The sequence below is a fragment of the Echiichthys vipera genome (genome assembly GCF_963691815.1).
Source record: "Echiichthys vipera genome assembly, chromosome: 4".
NCBI classification, from domain to species: Eukaryota; Metazoa; Chordata; class Actinopteri; order Perciformes; family Trachinidae; genus Echiichthys; species Echiichthys vipera.
Window position 1 is genome coordinate 19,331,003 of NC_139829.1, and position 20,555 is coordinate 19,351,557.

At 40.2% G+C, this 20,555-nt stretch overlaps 1 protein-coding gene across 2 annotated transcripts in view; it reads right to left on the bottom strand.

Annotated features, from left to right (window-relative positions):
• Positions 1-14,223: 14,223 nt before the first annotated feature.
• pcsk5b (proprotein convertase subtilisin/kexin type 5b) overlaps positions 14,224-20,555 on the bottom strand; it is a 57,456-nt gene continuing 51,124 nt past the window's right edge. Inside the window, exons 18-21 of one of the 2 annotated variants that reach the window (XM_083912978.1) lie at positions 18,809-18,912; positions 18,535-18,673; positions 16,530-16,645; positions 14,224-15,084 (exon numbers count right to left, since the gene is read on the bottom strand). In XM_083912978.1, coding sequence (XP_083769104.1) covers positions 14,978-15,084; positions 16,530-16,645; positions 18,535-18,673; positions 18,809-18,912 — 466 coding nt within the window. In that variant the 3' untranslated portion in view covers positions 14,224-14,977. Of the gene's footprint in view, positions 15,094-16,529; positions 16,646-18,534; positions 18,674-18,808; positions 18,913-20,555 lie in introns of both variants that reach the window. The other variant, XM_083912977.1, reaches the window with a different exon arrangement.

The window sequence follows — 20,555 nt, forward strand, 5'->3', positions numbered from 1 at the left end:
ATCAACCCCCAAACCCCATTCCTTACTCAGTCTCCTTCCAGCACCCACAACTTAACGCCGCACTGGTTTGCACCTCAATGCAGTCGACAAGCCACTACCTGTGAATGCAATTACTCATACAGAGAGAGCCTGGGAGAAAGGAAAGGTGGGAGGGACAGAGGAGCCGGAAATCATGCCTTCAGGCTGTGTCTATGTGAAGAGAGAAAATAGCTCCAGCATAAATATTAACTGTAAAAGCCAGGGGAGGGAGGGGGGGATTTCAACAGAATTTTTAAACCGGCATTCACATCCTGAAATATGCACTTGTGGAATGTGTAAGCGCTCGTTTACAGTCTACATGCACTCACAAGCTGCATATTACACTAGCACTTACTGTACATGATATACATGCACACAAGCACATATTAAAGTGATTAGTAATAAGAGGTGAAACAAAGTCAGGAGTGGGGGTGGATGGAGTTTAACTTCAGTTTAAGAAAGTGACACGGCATGTTTTTATCAGTGTAATCACGGCATGTGTTTGAGAGGTGGATTGCTGATAGAGAAAAACAGAATAGATGTGAACATGTGAATGTGATGAAGCAAAAACATTAATGTAAAGGGGTTTTTTTCAGCTTTGAAGTATGAAAACAGCTGAGAAGTGGAAGTGAGATGATCTTTAGCGTGCACCAGACTGAGTAGTTCCACAGTAAAGGAGCTGTAGGAATACTGATTTCCTGAAGCCTGGTATTACTAGTAAAGATCAATAGCAGCTGATATTTTAAAAAAAAGAACAAAACCGGTCGGCAAAAAAAAGGTGACAAGCGACCGTCCTCGGCTGTGGCTCAGAGGTAGAGCAATTTGTTCTTCTGATAAGGTGAAAAGCTTTAAAAAAAAATTGAAAAAAAAAAAAAAGATTCAAAATATGACTGATCCAATAATTCATTTTTTTAATCTCATGATTAAGGACTGTAGTATGCAAAGCGCATTAATGGATATAAAACTGATGATGAGTTAAAAAGAAGTACTAAAGTAATTTGATGGGGGAGATAGGACTGAGGATGGGCGGCTGCATCTTATCAGACACTGTCAGGCTGGTGAGCTCACTGATAGATCTCAACACAACAGCTCACTACAGACTAACACACAAATACACACACGCAGTTATTTTACTAACTTGTATACCTAATCTTAAATGTAAAGTTCAGTAACCAGTCGATGCAAAGTTTTGATAAACATGCCTAAAAATACATTACATTTAATACATAATACTGCATGTCTAACCTATATCTAATACTAAATTTGATATAATGCTCATATCCTAGCCCTAAAGTAGCCCCACAAAAAATGGAGGGCATCCAAACTGCCTTATACCTCAAACATGTCTTCACATTAATGTAAACGTCTTAAACCTGCTTTCATAAGCTCATACATGCAGAATAATGACGTAGTGTAGGCCTCCACACACATATTATAGATGCCAGACACAACTCGTTCTGTTTCATCTTCACTTTACCATCGTAGCATCGTGTCACAGGACCAATGATATCAAATCTCCAATCTGCTGACTCATTTGTTCAGCTTGCAGAATAGTGATTACTAAGAGTGGGTGGGTGGCAGGGAGGCTGTGGTGGGGGTTGAGAGGGAAAAAAAGATATACAACCCAGAATGCATAATTACATAATAACACCCCGTCTCTCCACCTCAGACCTAGTTCAGCACAATAACAACTTTTATATGGTGTGTCAGTGATGCTCTCGTCTTTATGTGAAAGGGTGAGCTGCACGAGTACAAGTTATAGTGATTTTATACTGCAGGATTTACATTTCAAAGTGCTGAGAAAAAAACAAAAAATCGTATTCAACACACCATTCTGAAAAAGGGCCCTAAAGCTTCCTGTTTAGCTGAACGTTGATATTTATTAAGAGTTTGGAGGGAAACAGCAGTGGAAGGACCAATAATTACCGGAAACATTTACCCAGGAGTGGAAAATCAATTTTTTTTCTTGTGGGATGAATAACATCTGCCTCTGATATACATTAGATTTCAGGTAGTGTCCCTTGTGGAGAAGATAGTCACCATCGTTCCTGCGAAAAATTAATAATATCTTCTCCAGGGGTATGGTGTCTGATGATAAAGCACATCTACAGTTAGTCAAGCTCTAAGAAATGGTCTTTGGTTTGTCCAAGTGACTTCCCTAATGAATGAGGCTTATTGGAATAAACAAAATGTTCATTAATAGCAGAACACATTATATTTTAATGACTAACCTCAGTTGTTGGGGCTCATTTTAAGTTAATTTATGATGATGTATCTGCAGTGATAGAGAGCCTGTAGCGAGTTGCAACAACAATCAATGGCAGCCTCATTAGTAAATGCAGGCACCCCACCTCACAACTACAACTAGCTTCCCCAACATCTGTCTGTATCTCACTCCTGACGACTGAAAGATAAAAGTCTTTCTCATACTGCAAGATATTGTGGTGAGCCGTGTAGGATTTGATCAGTGATGAAGGTGAAAGCAAGGAGTGAGAAAAAGATGCGGCTTACTTACTGCGTTTACATCGCTTGCAGCCCTCATCACAGGGGACGCAGTCTTCTTTCTCTGCATCTGCAACCTCACCTGATGGACACAGCAGATACGTGAATTAAAAGTGCAAAAGAAAATGATGATGAAACAACATGTGTCCATTTTGTGACTAATCATTGAGTTCATGTTAATTGCTCAATACTAGATGACACAGTTGTTTAGGTTTGATAAAGGAGAAAAAATGCATTTAAAGCCTGAACATTTCTTTGTTTCAGTGATTCACAGATGTTGTTAGTGGAGTCCAGTCTATCTTACAGACATGACAATCAAATTGCTACCCGTCTCATAAATTACCGCTGTAATGTTATTTGTTTCGGTCAGCACTCAATAAGACGCTGCTTTTGTTATTGCAGAAATACACACTTTGGCATGTTTAGATATTATACTTTCATATTTATGTCATTGCAATTAATGTGATGTAATTTATGTGCCTTTGATACCAGAGAAGAGAAGAGAAGAGAAGAGAAGAGAAGAGAAGAGAAGAGAAGAGAAGAGAAGAGAAGTTCAAATTAATAAAGCAATATTTCACCTCCTCCAGGGTTCAAGCAGTCTGTGGAGCCTGTTGTCTGCTACATGTAAGAATGTCATGACATCCTCTGATAGATTTTATATCCTCACACACAAAACCTTTCACCTCTGTCTCACATTCAATGTTGTGAAGTTGTAACTCCACCTCCACTTCTGAAATATCTCAGAAAACATCTCATTCAAAGCATTTTAGCTCTTTCTCAATCCTCCTTTGGTAGCCATTCACATTAAGTCTCGTACACTGAATTATAGTGTGTTCACCTTTCACAATCTCCCTAATCATATCAAATAAAATCAGCAATTGTTCTTTAGTTTAAATAGATTTAGAACAGAAGAAAGAAAGAAAAGCATCAGCACTGACGGTATTAGTCTGGTTTGGTTTCTTTTTAAAATATGTTCCCTATTTCATGCCGTATTTAGCTTAAACAACAGTTTTTGTATTTCTGTTATGATGTTGTTAAAAAATAGTTTTTTGGCTGTATGTTTTTCATCTTCTAATATGCACATTCCTTTATTGCTATACTTATAAATTACCTAGATTATTAACAGTAAATCGCCTCAGTGACACATTTCTTTCATTTTATTCAATTCTAATTTAAACATTTGTATATCTGTGTGTGTGTGGGGGGGGGTGTAGCTTGAAGGGGCTACAACACATATTTCATTGTGCAACTCTATGTTGTAACAGGACAAATATATGATCCTTGTAACCCTGTGAAATATTAGTTATCTTCAGAAGCTAAAACGTTCTTCTCTGAACTGCACATTTGTCACTCCTGACACTCAAATCCAAACACTATTAGCACCATAGTGTAGCTACTAGTTCAAAGGAGCCGATCGTTTCCTGTTATTTGGTCAATCTATGCATATAACAGCCTATGTGCTGTGCAATAGTGGCTCAGAGCCCTGGGTGTTGGCATATTTTCTTTTGGCATATTTTGTATTTGAATTTTAATACTTGCTTTAAAAGGAGGTCACTGTGCTACATGTGTGTTCCCTGAGGCTGTGTTTGCCAAATTCAGTCCAGCTCTATGATAGTGGTGCTGAGCAACAGTGGCAGTTACAGAAAACTCTTTATTTATTCAACAACAGAGAGCTGTAGATGACATGTCTTTTGATTTATGCTTATTTTTGTCCCTATAACATTACTCAAGAATGGACAAAGAGTGCTTTTCAGAGAGACATTAGTAAATGAGCTCGTGAAAAAGTTGTCTCATCTCTCACCTGCGCTGCACTCCAACGGGACGCACTGGCCATTTCTGAGCTGGTGTCCTGGGCTGCAGTGGAGGCAGTGATATGCTGATGAACAGATGATACAGTCTGCAGGACAGGGTTCACACCGTCTCCTTGAAGAGTGGAAGAACGCCTCTGGACAGACATTCCGACACTGAGTCTGAAAGAGGTACCTGGCTTCCCCAAACCTATCTAGATGTAGCAAGAAAAGAAAAGGAAAGGAAATCTGTACAGGAAATGTTGTGAGGAGCAAGAACTCTGGCAATGTGATGATGCACGAAACAGGTATGCAGGTATACATATGTACAGAAACACAGAAACAGCCTCTAATTCATTATATGTGAATACTGACTGGTAACACAGTTACAGCAGACAATTTTAACTGCAGTTTTTAGAAAGCCACAATATGGAAGTTTTGCTGTGAGAACATTTGGCACAAACATTTATACATACAGCACACAAACGTTTATGTTCATACATGTGAAATGTAGAACATATATCCAGTGAGGAAATGTAAAAAAAAAAAATACTCAAAGTTCAGGTTAGAAATGTATGGAGAAAAAAATATATATATACGGTATTTAGGCAACTGTGATGTGTGTGTGTGTGTGTGTGTGTGTGTGTGTGTGTGTGTGTGTGTGTGTGTGTGTGTGTGTGTGTGTGTGTGTGTGTGTGTGTGTGTGTGTGTGTGTGTGTGTGTGTGTGTGTGTGTGTCATTATTTTGAAATGGACACCTTCATATTTTTTGACCATCCATCTTGTCTTCACCTCTTCCCTTGTTCTCTGTTATGCTTCCTCCTGCAGCTTTAATTCTTCCCACCCTCTAGAGACAGCAGGGGTGTAAGACTCCACATTATTATCAAAGGTCAGTATCAAGAACTGCTGCCTGCTCTTTACCTACCAATATGCGCGTGTGCGTGTGTGTGTGTGTGTGTGTGTGTGTGTGTGTGTAGGTGTGTGTGTAGGTGTGTGTGTAGGTGTGTGGGTGACTGGCCAAGATCAGAGAGGTTGTTTTGAGAGACAAATGACACGGGGAGAGACAGATGGAGGGTTTCTTCGTGTTATTATTGTTATGTCTCATTGAGTCTGAGACAGACCTGCAATTAAATGGAACCACATTTGCAAACAGAGTCTGACAAACTTGCCGGCTAATTTAGTGTGTGTGTGTGTGTGTGTGTGTGTGTGTGTGTGTGTGTGTGTGTGTGTGTGTGTGTGTGTGTGTGTGTGTGTGTGTGTGTGTGTGTGTGTGTGTGTGTGTGTGTGTGTGTGTGTGTGTGTGTGTGTGTGTGTGTGAGTGTGTGTGTGTGTGTGTGTGTGCATACGTGAGGGTGAGAGAGAGAGAGAGAGATAAGGAGAGAGAGAGAGATGTGAAGAGAAAATCTGGTGTTAATCTTCTCCTTGGCTGTCTGGTATCTTAGTGTGTGCGTGCGTGTGCGTGTGCGTGTGCGTGTGTGTGTGTGTGTGTGTGTGTGTGTAACAGAATCTCCCCAGTGTAAATATATTCATTCTGACAGCCATAATACTGCCTGTGATTACTACCACCTTCAAGTTGATATTTCTTCAGCTGTGAGCCTCTAATGACGTCAGGGCTTTATCATAAGGATTGTTTTCACACTGAAAAAAGGGCGTTTTTTTCTTTGGATTTGCTGCACGGGATATAAACCTAACAGAAGGGATCTAGACACGGTTTGTCCTTTAACTGAGCCAAAACCTGAGAGATGTGCAGTGACCTCTTTATGAGGATACAGCGAACAAATTGACTGATTCCCCTTTTAACATATTTATCAGCAGGCCTCTGCTGAATTACTACTTTAATTAGATTAATCTACCTTTACAGGATTGATTGGTGGACTCGCACGTGCAAATGAGCCTTGGCTTGATCCATGTGATGTCACAGAGTAGCACAATTTCACTTTCATTCCCATCACAGCTAGATAGATGGGTTTTTAAGTGAACACCAGTGCACATCTGCAAAAAGCTACCTGTGTCACTTCAAGCCCAGGGAAAGAAAATCAAGGGAATTGTTCAAATATATAAGATTTAATTTATGGTTTTATTTGCACTGACAGGTCCTGTCCCTTGGAGTAGAGCCGCTCCTCCTTTGTGTTGAAAGGAGCAAGTTGAGTTGGTTCGGGCATCTAGTAAGGATGCCCCTGGGTGCCCCCCTAGGGAGGTGTTCCAGGCACGTCCAGCTGGGAGGAGGCCTCGGGGAAGACCCAGGACTAGGTGGAGAGATTATATCTCCACACTGGCCTGGGAACGCCTCGGGATCCCCCAGTTAGAGCTGGTTAATGTGGCCCGGGAAAGGGACGTTTGGGGTCCCCTGCTAGAGCTGCTGCCCCCATGACCCAGACCACAGATAAGCGGTTGAAGATGAGTGATGAGTGAGTGAAATATACAAATGTCAAGGTTGTTTTTTTTTATTGTTGAATGTGCATTTCATTCTTACTGTTGTTATATATTGTAGTATGCATATTTTTCCATATTTCTTACTACTATTTTTAAATATATGAAGTTGATATATATTGTAGTAAAATGTACATATGTTTATACATTTCTTATTTATATTTGTTCTTATAATTTCTCTTTTTTTATTCTAGCATTGGATGCTATATTGATCCCCCCCAGGATCAATATGATCATGAAAAATTTGTGGTTTTCGAGTAAGTGTACCTCTGTCACAGCTGGTGCAGTTGTCAGGTCCCTCGTCGGTGCACTCGTGGCAGGTGTGGTGACAGAGATGGCACTGCCTCCCCATGGCAAAACGCCCTGTCTGGCAGCGAATGTCACAGTGTCCATCATCAAAGACCCTGCAAGTGTGGATGTGGTGCAAAATGAACATGCAAAATCAGCCTCAGAAACTGTAAATAATAACATGGAATACATATTTACAGTGCAAATATTATAAGGAAATAAGAAGCAGTACAAACCAACCAAAAATGTAACGAAACCATAATAATTATCAGTTGTTTACCTTAGCTGAATACAAGATTTCTCAGCTCAAAAATGTCCTTTTGTGAACTCATTTTAGAATATTTGAAAAAGACTGTGGTAACAAGAGTTCTCACCGTGTAGTTGGGCAGGTGGTGCAGTCCTCTCTCTCTGGACCTGTGCACTGCAGACAGGTAGTATCGCAAAGGTGGCACTTTCCATGACTCATGTACTCACCTACAGACGCAGAGCGACAGTGAACAACATGGCCTCACACGTGCTGCCTAAATAATTCTGGCTGAAGTTCTTTCATGAACCAATTTTTCAAGAAAACCCTGCCCAGGTAGTTTCAAAGAAAATCATTATAATTCATTTTTATTTCAATCAGGAGAAACAAGTGAATGGAGTAAAGGCGAAGTTTTACAATAACCGCTTACAGGTATGAATTAATCACAGGCTGACCTCGGCTGCAGCCAAGGGGCCCCACACGTGCAAGGACCCTGGCCAGACTATTTTAAGTTATATAAATTTACTGAAGAGAGAAAAAAAACTTCACCCCTACTGGCCCAAAAGTAGGGTCATGGTCATGTCACTGTTACTAGACATAGCTGCAAAAAATGTATTCTGAAAATATCATAGCGGAGCACAAAAATGCTAAGCACAACAGCTGAAAGAACAAAAATATACCTAAAAAAATTTAGAAAACTAAAAAGTTGTTACAGGCTACACTGTGAATGCCTTTTCCTGTGGCACTGCTGTTTATAGTGAAGGTCGTCTCAATGTGATGTGTGTGTATGCCAGTGCACACCAAGTGTGCGTGTGGGCTATGTAATATTCCCAGCATATAGGCCTTGCACAAAATAACTTGCTTCTAGTAAAGCACGATGACTAAGAGGAGGTCCCACACAAAGAGGAGCCCAGGGGCCCATTACCACCTTAATCCGCCCCTGGTCGCTTAGACTCTAGAGGTAGATTTGTAATCGAGGGGCCATCTGTCCTGAGCAGCAGCAAGATAAAGTCTCCCATGTCCAGATACTGGTGGTGGTGGTGATCGCTAATGATTCTACTGAGACTAACAAAGCTGATAACTCTGTAAACACTGGCGTTGATAGGGAGATGGAGGGGTGTGCATAACAGCAGCATGAACGTACTGAAGGCAGAGAATCATATTGAAACAGCAGGGTGACGCGACAGGGATGTTAACACTAACAATGTAGGTCTGCGGCTGTGTTATTGGATAGATGTCACCTGCTGAGGACATGAGTGACGGCCCCAGACAATGACAGCAAAGAAAGGATTGAGAATGTGAGAGAGGAGTGATTAACAGGATGCATGATAAATAAAACAACAGTATAGTTGTCCTGACTGAACTTATGCTAGCCAGAGTTTCATTTGTTTACCAGCTTTGTTATGTGTTTGCTCTTTTTTATTTCATTTCACTTAAGAAACTTCAGTTGATGCTGTGATGTGTCCTAGTTGCACCAATTATAACCAACAGTAAGTTGTTATTGTTTTTATTAAATTGACAGTGCAGCTCATTATCCTCCGGCTTCTGACATCTCATGCAATAAGAGTTATATCTCTTTTTGGTGTCTTCTCCTCTTTATTTTGTTTTCATATTATTTTCAAAAACACTTCACACATTAAAAACATCTTTGAAAACGCAAAGAAACAAAGTTTGAAAATGCCAGCCATAGGCGTAGTTTATAATTGCTGAGGGTTTTTTTTTTGGTTTGTTTTTTACAGTAAACAGAAATATGATTTGTATCGGAAATATTTTGTCCCTGTAAGCTTAAAGACAAGGTGGAGATTCCTTAAACAACTCAAGACTTTTTAAACAAACAGAGAAGGTGATTTTGATTTCATTCATGCAAAACCTCTATTCTACAGAAACATGTATAAATGTGTATGCATGCAAAATATAGTGCATGTTTATACTTTTTTTGGGCTATAAATTATTAACAGTGCTGCCTCAGCAGAAAGCTCTGGCATGAGCTCAAGCCCTTTGTGTGGGGAGTGTATGTTCTCTCCATGTTTGTGTGGCTTCCTGCCAGAGCCCAAAGACATACAGTTAATGTGACCTGGACACTAAGTTGTCCATCAATGTATTTGTCTGGTGCCTCGACTGGTGCCTTTCTTAGACATTGAACAGGACAAAATGATTAGACGGTTGGAAAATACTTCTTTGTTTTATACAAACACGAGTTAAAAGGCCATCTCGTAAAGTAAACTTTTAATGACCTGAATGGTGGCAACATCAGAACATCTTTGGCTCAGCTTAATAACAAGCCGACATTCAGTGACAACTTGGTACCATTCTACAGCTTCTACAGCTCCATGGAGTCAGTCATCACCTTCTGTGTTAGTACTTGGTTTGTTAATCTCTCTTTAGGTGACAATAATATGTTGCAACATATATTTATAGTGTCCATCATTGGAATTAAACTGCCTGACCGGTCTCGCAAGAGAACAATATCTAACGCTAGAGATTTATTGATTTACATGTCCTCTTCATCCACTGTATGGAGAATTAGAACTATTACCCTCCAGACAGAGTCTCCTATTTACCTTATGTGTACTGTTTTTAGTACCTGAGTCTGTGTGCCTGTGTTTCTGTGAGTTTAACCTGGCTGCTTGACAAGTGTGTCCTCAGGGACAATAAAGTTGAAGTTGAAAGCTACTTACAGGGGATGTGAGCTTGGAGCAGAGATGCAAAGGAAGCATCTACTATATCATAAAGCAAAAATTCTGATTTATTTTGCCATTTTCTTTTTTTTTTTACTTGAGAATAAGAGGCCTTCACACAGCCCCATTACCATATCCTCCACTGTTGAAAATGCAAAAAATGTGCGTAGGTTTCAGGAGGTCGGAAAGTTTTTGTTGTAGGCTGGGAATTGAGTTGAGAAATCTCAAAAACACCTGGCAAAGCCATTGTTAACTATGTCACTAACATTGATCAAAAGTATTATCACACTCCAGGTAGATATATTATTGTCATTCCGCAATTTTACAGCAACAGATATCTTATTCCCAAAGCGTAAAATGTTTACCAAATTATCTTGTCTTACGCGGCATGAATACGTACATTTGATCACATTCACCCAGGACACACATAATATAAGCTATTGTGTCCAAAGTTGCTAAAGGATTGAGAAAGAAGCAACCTTCACTTCACACTTGGCAACATTGAATAGAGTCATAACAAAAGAAGCATAAACATTGTCTCCTATCCCACCTTTGTATTAGACAAAGGTGACAGAAGGAGTAAGGATGGAGCTGTGTGTGTGTGTTTGTGTGTGTGTATCCTTCAAGGCAGTGATAAGGTTGTCTGTGCTCTCCGGCTTTCTGTGAAAAGCTCAATTGTTTCTTTCAAAACAAAAGCACTTCTTTGTGTACAAACACAACAGGCGGTGGCTTCCCATTCAGTAGAGCTCTGCTGAAACCATTCAAACAGCCCCCGAATGAGCGCGCACACGTACACACACACACACACACACGCACGCACGCACACACGCACACCCCCTGTCTTTCTGTTTCTCACCCACCCACCCCCCACACTCATGCAAACAAACAAACAAACAGGGAGCCAAGCTCTCAAGGGACGGAAAGCCGCACAACTCCACTCAGCAAAAGCAGACACTTTGGGCTCCCACTGCCAGACGGGAGAAGAATGGAGTGGAGAAGAAAGAGAGCTTGTCACTCAGGGGAGTAAAACTTTTCCTCTGTTATGGACTCAGCTGACCTTTTGAGGAAACTGACAGTCTGCTTGGTCAGGAGCAAGAGCTCTGCTGGCAGATATCACAGTGACATCCACCACACTGGTCCTGAATCCCAATTTCCTGGCCCTTCCACCGCCTGATACCTGCACGTTCTTGTTCCAAGAAAGTAGAAGGAAAGGATAGATTCACCTCATCCTGCAGGTGACCAAGAGAATAATAACTGTATAGATTTTCTAATGGTGTGTATTTATTACTCTGGGGAGTGTTGCTGATTTAAGACATAATGAATCTCTGTGGGGTAATTTGTCCTCAGTATTTCACCTGTCTAACTATTTAGCAAGCCAATGTCTTGATCAAGGGCAGTGTCGGGATTATGACCTTATGATGTCTTTGGGGATGAGAAGTACCTAAAGACAAAAAACACACACTGATAACCACTGAGCCACAGTGCTGCCCGGCCATGAGTTGCAGCAGAATAAGATTTCTTATGGTGCACAGCATGATTTGAGTGCCAGTCGATGCCCAAAAAGTTAAGTATCCTGCATTTATGTGCAGGATGCTGAATTGTATTGTATGTCTAGATGAATTAACATAATGACTGTAGAAAAACATAGAAAAGTGTGCTGGATTCATAAAATAGGTCGTTCTGTACAGAATTGTACTGTAGGGTTCTATCATGCGGTTTGTGTATCAGTGTGAGAATGGTCACCATTGGTACCTGCATCAGACACTTGTGTATCCATAAAAACAAGTTTTACCCTGCTTTACTGTGAAAAAAATGAATAGGACAATAAACTCTTTAAAGGATTATTTTAGTGAATCCACCTATTAAATAACTGCAGGACAATCTGCTCAAAGATCGCAGGTCAACCCCTTGAGAAACAGAGGTACAACTAAATATGAAGCTTAACCCCAGATCAAATGTACGTTGAAGGGTATTAAATATAGATTTTCTCCTTTGACTGTATGCTATGTTACATGTATGTACCCTTGTTTTTTGTCCTAAAATTTCCTTTGTCAATGTTGCAAATGTAGCTGCTTGGATGCAAGAAAGTCATACTTGATCTGACAATATAGTATCACCATCATCATCATCACCCAAATTCATACTGTCTCACATTTGCCAGTTTTGTACATAATACACAATTTCTTCAACATGGATAACACATAACAGGCACTTTGGCTGTAGTTAAGTTGTTGTATATAGGGGATACATCCTATATTCTGCAAAACTGACCTCTTGCATCGGCTTGTTGATGGATTAACGTTCCATGTTATTGATTTCCTCCTTAGACAGAACCGATTTTGGAGTATATACCTGTATGTTGACATTATTTGAATTCTAGCTTTGGAGTTGTTGATACTGACTGCTAGGATATTAATCGCTGCTAAAATACTAAAAAAACAAGAGTAACTCAAAAATAAGTTTTACATTCGTGCGTTGCACCAAGTTGCCAAACCTTGAATCACTGACCTGTTTTTAACTTCCACCTAATTGTCAGTGAATGCACATGTCTCCTTTTAAGTGCTCTGCCTGGGGCATGTGGAACTTTCATTTAATCAATCTGATCGAGTGCTAAAAGAAAAAACCCTAAAAGTTTCAGAAAGCGATGATCTGAATGTCAATGATGTTATTTCCCTTCATGAATTTTATGGGTGTAAAAAAAAACTTGAAAACAAAAATGCCAATGGATGAAATAATACTGAATAATACAATGTCAACAATGAAAACTGAAAACAAAAACATGAACAGAAAACATGAACAGATTAAACATTTTAATAAGAACACTTAAGTAAAAAAAAAAGATTTTCAAAAACTAGGACTTTGAGTAACATTAATAATGCATTGTCACAGATATGTCACAGGTACACAATAAAAACAGCTTTTATACGAGGGGTGTGTGTGTCTGTGTGTGCGTCTACTACCACACAATCTAAAGTCAATTCAAGTCATCTTAAACAATGACCAAGAATAAGTTTTTGTTAACCAAAATAGGGGAGTCATCAATCTTTATTACAAATCATCAAGAACCATAACCAGTTGACAGCACAACAATTCATCTAATACTGTAAATGCTCAAGCTGCGGGTGTGAAAACCCACAGGAATAGAATAAGATTCTTAAACATTATATTTGCGGTTCTTTAATAGAAACCAGCACCACCAGAATAACCTTTGAGTTTCATCAGGTAAGGTTCTGAGACAGACAGGAGGAGAAACCAGAGATCTGATCGGCCTTAAAACTTTTGGCTAAATATGATTCAACTTTTCAGGCAGATTCCTGGTTCAGCAGTGATGCCGTCAGCTAACTTTCAGGTCTAACAGCTATAATGTAAATAGGGTTGATGGAGCACAAAGTTCTACTCCCAAGTGTGTTTCAATATCTACATTGAACAAAATCCCTTTTCTGAAATAACTGAAAGCAAAAACGTCACAGATCTGATTCGCACCGCAGCAGTTTGCTATCTGTCAGAGACCTTTACCTGCACATGAAACTTGATAACAGAATATTTTTTGTGCTGTCATTGACCTTCTGTGTTGAAAGAGTAGAGCAATACTTTGGTGGATATGCATTGCCACTATAACGGAATGACGAAGAGTAGAAACTTCTAAAACTCTATTTTATTTGAGAACAGTAACATGTAGGGATGCACCAATACAGATCAAATATAATTCCCTTTATCGGGGTTACACATGGCATGTGGAAAACCAACACATAGCAGAATTGCAGTTCCCTGTAACAAATATTTCAATTATTTTATCCAGTGACAAAGTAATGGTAGAGCTTTAAATTGTTCTGTCACAGTAATGGATGGAATCAATACTCAGTTTTGGGCAAAAGTTAAGAATCCAGAATCTGCATCATGAATGAAAAATGGGCACCGGTGCATCCCTCGTACCACAAATTCATTATAACTCACCGCAGCGTTTCCTTCCCTGCAGAATGCTCTGGAAGGAATCACTATCGACTCGTCTTGTAGTACCTCTGGAATGAATCAATGCTGCCTGGGCTTACATTAAGAATTAATGGCATTCTCCTACGCACACCAATAAAGACAAACACACACACTATTCAGAGGGCAGGTTCATGTTTTTAAATAAATGAAATGAGGTGATTTTGGTTAGTAACGTGCATCAGTCTTGGGATACGGTGACACTGTAGCATCTCGCTTCAAGTGGTGGCTGATTAATGTGTCTGAGTTCATTATTAGTGTATGTGTGTGGCACATATGTGTCTTTGTCCGTGAGTGTGCGTGTGTGTATGTGTATGTGTGTGTGTGTGTGTGTGTGTGTGTGTGTGTGTGTGTGTGTGTGTGTGTGTGTGTGTGTGTGTGTGTGTGTGTGTGTGTGTGTGTGTGCATGCGTGCATAACTACGTGTGTGAATTTGTCTTCCCTCCCCTACACAAACAGAGTCAGCCCAGACAGACATTATTTTCACATTACTGAGTGAGCTTCTTTTCTTTTTTTTCCTTTGACGTATATTTACAGGCAGAAAAACCAGGGCCTTTCCTACTGTATATTCACTTTCCATCTGTTTATCATTAACGCTGGAAAGAGAGGAGGAAGAGGAGCCAAAATAAAAATGCACACAGACGTATTTAGAGATTCACAGGCTGAGTGGCTCCTGTTTCAAGCTATGCTTCCTACACTGGCAACAAAAAAGAAGGTTCAATTATTTTGGCATCGATGCTTTGGTCACAAAATACCGACACTTTTATTCATTTGTTTGTTTTGACTTTTTGTTTTCATTTGTTCTTGAAATAAGTCCCAGTCATTTTACACCTTGACCACGTGTGTGTGTCCCAGTACAGAAAAAAGGTAGGTTTGTTGTAGTCCTGTCATCGCACCTCCGATGCAGTCCCTTTAAGAGGCACAGATTCTCTTATAAATTATGTGACTGTGAATGAGTAGGCAGGGGGGATTTGAGAAGGAGTGGTGCCCCCTGTGCCCCCACATCCCCCCCGCACTCCCTTTTACGCCCAGTGAGTACGTCCCGTCAGCCCTTTTGCGAGCACGTTCTGCAGCACAGTTGCTGCAGCACTTTCCTCTGGCAAAGATTGTTCTTTTTAACGAGCACGCAGAAACTGCCTTCCGCCCAAGATTCTTCATTTGCTTTCCACAGACCAGGAAGAAGAGATACAAGAGGAGTTTGGAAGGAGGGGAGGGGGAAAACATGCACAAACACACACACAAACACACACACACACACACGGAAATAAACACAAACACACACATGGCAGAACCATTAGAAATGGTTGAATGGCAGGCAGAGCCGTGTGATTGGTCAGGAGAGGGTTCAGGTGACAGGAAGAGTTTTTTGATCCAATCACAGGTGATGTTCATCGAGGTGGAAAATGATTGTTGTCCGGTGGAGTGATTGGATCCACGTCAGGAGAGAGGGAAATAAAATAAAAAAAGGGATTTTGCAGAAAACAGAGAGAGAGAGAGAGAAAAAAAAATATCACACAATTAGAAAATTGAAGATTTTTTTAACTTCATGACTTGGTGTATCACAGAAAATTTAAAGTGGACCACCAGTCTGTAAAAACTGTTAGCCAATTATTTAATTTGGAAACACATTTTAATGTACCAGCCACTAAACCAGCTTTGGTTTAGGAAGGTTGGAAACAGACTGAGTGTCCACTTTAAGAAAAGTACTCATCAACAACAAAAAGGTCCCACAGTAAAGACAATTTGTCTCATCAGAGATTTATCTCTTCACTCATCACAACACGATAACTAGAAGGTCTCGGCTAAAGCAGCAAATCACACACAGCAGTCGAAGACTCATAATCAGTCCATCACCTCAGCCGGTTACTGGGAAACAGGAATATTTGCACTAAAGGATCCGTATGCCAAACATGCGTAATTTAGAAGAGAGCAGACCATAAAGTACAGCAATAAAAGAAAGGAAATGCAACTAAAAATCTGAAAATGATTGTAGAGCAGAATATGGAACACTTGAGAAAAATAAGAAAAGAGTAAGTAGATGCTTTCAGCCTCGCATTATGGCAAAGTAGAGTGAAAACGACCAGGTAAAAAGTGAGCTTGTGTGTGGAATCCCAGAGTGCTCATATATTAGTAATATGCAAACATGAATGAGACCTTGAGATAAAGAGCACAAAAGAAAAAAGCAAGGACAGACCATTCTCCTGCTTTGAGGCAGTTTGATTCAAGAAGTTAGTAAAAAGCTCAAAAATTAAAAAGATGGCCATAGGTGCTTTCTAAGCTATAACCTAATAATGCTGGCCTTTGTATTCATTGTTTATACCCTGTGGAATATAACACAATTTAATTTATCTGCACCTGTAGCCATGGGCACCTCTGAGACCTATGGCTCTTTGATTAGCTGGAATTGTATTGACCCCAATTTGTGTACTTTTGCAAACACTGTTGTGGATTCAAATTGCATTATAAAGTTTTTCCTGCTGTGATTCCAAATCAGTGCTGTAGCCGGTTTAAGCCTTTACGCAAACGTCCCTCTGGATCACAGTAGTAAGCATTATAACTAAACACTGTCTGTGAGAGGTAATGATAAACAAACTCACCATCTTTGCAGATGGTGCTGACCACACAGGCTCCTGCCTCCAGATTGTATCCACTGACACAGCTGCTGCAGTTCCTTTCACCGGGCCCCAAACACTCGTAGCAGCTATGGTCACACCTGTCGAAGGTCATATGAAGAATTAGACAGCAGTCTATGCAGCACTGTACTGTGCTCACATTTACACTTGCAGGATATTTCAGCCATCATTCACTAGTTTCCACCTTTAAAATGATGATTGATTTTCTGAGGTTTTGTCACTGTAGAGGTTAAACTACAACGAAAAGTATCACAAATGTTTATGTAAAAAGATCGTCACATATACTTGTTTATAGTTATGTCCGATTTTGTTTTAATATCAACGGCCAAAAGACAAAACCATTTGTGTCACCCGAGTAAACATTTAAAAAAGTTATGTTATTTCCTGGTGTGCATCATAAACTGCGGAAGTGTGTCGAGGAACAAAAGAGTGGACCCAGCACAATATTTAAGACAAAGTGTAATGGAACTGTAACGGAACTGACATTTTAAAAACTGTTCTTATCAAAAGAGAAACTGGATAGAAAATATATAAAATAATCTTTTAGGAGCAGAGTGACAAAATGATAGCCTCACAAGACCATCCTGATCTCGCAAGCTCCATTATATTTTACTCGCAAATAAGTCTGGTAATGTGTGGTGGAGAAAATTTCGACCAGCCACCGAACCAATCAGCATTGGTTTGGAGGAGCTCGAAAGTGTGACGCAACGAGAAGCGACTATTCAGTGTAAACAACATGGCGGCTTCCACGTAAATTCACGTCACACAAACAGCAAATATCCTTTACCGACCAATCCATCTGGTGGAGTCAAGTTATCAAAATGAGGCAACAAGAAAATCACATCTGATGTTTGAAAATGTGGCAAAACATATCGAAAATAATCTGACCAGGACGGAGCTGACTGAGAATTAAGAGATCAAGTCAGGTAGAGGGTCAAGAGAGCAATAAAAGGTAGAAATATCAGGGAGGCAAGTCACCTCATGGAACGATAAGAAAAGCAGACAAGATGTCTGACCCTGTGGAGGAGTTTGACTGTGGGTGTGGCGGGAGGCAAAGTAGTCATCAAACAGGATATGCGCATGTTTACATGTTCTTTCCCTCCCTTCTGTCCTCATCCAGGTTAACATTGGTGAAGAGTGAGGCAACAGAACTGTGTGAAAACTACTGCTAAAAGATAAAAACACAGAATTTGGGGAAATGCTCACACTCAATATAAAACCATGATCACAAACTACTCCACTGTTGATTGTGAGTGTTTCTTGCTACATTTAGTTTTTATCTAATGTTGTTGTTATCTGTTTTCTCATAAATTATTTTCTGTGTGTACATGTGCTGTTTTAATGATACTCTCGATAGCACTCAAAATGAGGACATGCCCTCAGTGACGCCTCAAGATTTAATAAAGGTTGAATGAATAAATGAAAAATTACTCAAACGAAGGGCGGATCTGAAAGGCTTGTTAAAATGAATCAGATCTTGCTGAAACAACCAGGTGCACCAGTCTCATGATTTTACAGTAAACTCAAAATGAGAGGGAAGTCCTCTATTGTAGGTTTTCCTACACATCTTCAACTGTTCAGATCTGACCGTGGAAAATGTACTTATATGGAGGACGGAAGCCAAAATAAAAAATAAATAAATTACTTGATGAATCAATTAGCCATCCATGACGTGGATGCCATTCAGTGAACCAAAATAATATATAATAAAACAATAATGAAAAAATACAAATTAAAGAAATTTTTAAAGAAATTAAAAAATAAATTAATGCAAATCAATGAATTAATTATAAAGAAAAGTAAATAAATATGGGAATGAATTTGTCAGCTTGTGTCCTCCATACTACAGAGAGGAAAAGTAGTGCTAAAAAAGTGGTAAATTAGTTTCAGATTTTCGTTAATAATCTTTGTAGACTGGAGATCTAAAGTTGACTGTGGTGTTGCGGTGTTGGCAGGTGTGCTGACTCACTTCTTACAGGACCTCTGCAGCTGCCCGCTGTCTGAGGTCTGCTCTGACAGGTAGTAGCCACCGCTGCATGTTGTCACACACCGCCAGTCCTCAAGAAAGAAGCCGTCTGCACACTTTGTGCACGCCTCCACACCTGTGCCTGAAAAACACACAGACACACAGTTTAGGAATGTTGTTCAGGCATTATAAATCAGATGATATTTTTTTTTATTATTATTCAACACAATTGACCTACATAATAAATGTAATATTAACAAATCGCATGACTTCCTACCTGCGCAGGTGGCACAGGTCCGATGACAGGGCTCACAAGTCCGTCTGTGCCCGTTGTAATAAGTCCCTGGGTCACAGGTCATTTGACACTTGTTTCCTTGAAGACTTGAAAGATAAATAGAAAAGAGAGATTAATTTCTTTAGTAAATACGAGGAAAAACAGCATGTAAAAATAACTGATACGTTCTTACCATAACTTACAAAACCCATTCAGGTAGCTAGCTACTCAGCTGCTACTGAGCAGTCGTTTGTTTCTGGGCAAATATTTAGGAAGAATGAAAGAAAAAAGCAAAAGGGAACCAGTGATATCACGAGGGAGTTCACATTAGCTGCTGGCCTAGTCACTTTTTCAGTAACGTAAAGGAATAGTAACTCTTCTAGATTCAACTGTAGTTAAAAGGAATTTGTTGTTTTGAAGAGAAACATACAAGGGGTTGTGCAAGTGCCAGATGTAGTGGTCAAGGTTGGTTAGGCTGTAGGTTTGGAGGTTACAAAGTCAGTTCTGAGAAGTCACAGTGAGGACAGGTTGGTGAGCTTGCCGGGCTAAACTGAAAAACAGCTGGCCTGTGTTAGCTAACGTTTCCCAGAAACTATATCGTCTGGTTCTTTCTTCCTCCTCTGCTCCTAACCGACCATGAATGGTGTACTTAATGGGAGACTGTGTGTGTGTGTGTGTGTGTGTGTGTGTGTGTGTGTTTGTGTGCGTGTGTGTGTGCGAGCATGTGTCTCTGTACTGTGGTCTCGCTGGCATTCAGAGGAAATTATGGCTTACAAGTGTCCCCACCTCCACCTCTGGCTACACTGAACACTTAAAGCTTGGTTCCAGACCGCAATATGTTTTAAGCGCTTCACAAGTGTTTCCTTCATGACCTATCAGGCATTCCAGCGCTTTGAAACACCCTATCCTTTGTCAGGTCAAGTGTAGTTGGGGCGGTTTAAAGAGGCTGCTGTGGAAGTGGCCAGAAAATGAACTGCAACATGTGGATAAATAAATACCACAGAGGTTCTTCAAAGTGACGACCACAACCCAAAATGTGCACCAGCTCCACATCTTGTGGGTCTCAGCATGACATTAGTTCACATGGTCTTTAATAAGCCTGGGTCACAGGGTGAAACTCTGTTTACTCAGTTTGGGTCCCAAGTGGAAAACAGTTGGGAAGCCCTGGTTTCACTGGGTTTTGATGCAACAACACCAAAACCACAGTGTAGCATTGATGGACACAAAAGGGTTTTATCCTGAAACCACAACACTGACATTTAAGTCAAATTACTCCAAAAAAGACAAAAAAATGAGCCATTTGTACTGGTATGACAGAGGACTGACTATAATGGTAGATCTTAGATGAACAATGTGTTCATAATGTTCGCAAAAATAGGAAAAACCTGAATATTTGAAGAGAATATTAAAAAAGCTGAAAATGTGCAACAGTATAAAAAAGCTTAAATTTGAAAAGAATATTAAAAAAACTGAAATTATGCAAAAGGCCAGCTCTTCGAGATCCAATCAGAGGCCAGCTCTTTGAGATCCAATCAGAGGCCAGCTCTGTGAGAGCCAATCAGAGGCCAGCTCTGCGAGAGCCAATGAGAGGCCAGCTCTGTGAGAGCCAATCTTAGGCCAGCTCTGTGAGAGCAAATCAGAGGCCAGCTCTGGGAGAGCCAATCAGTTGAAGTATGAAAAAGCTTAATGCTCAACGGCACCTCAGCACTGCCCAGGAGGTGAAATGGCACCATACAGGGTAGTATCAGTC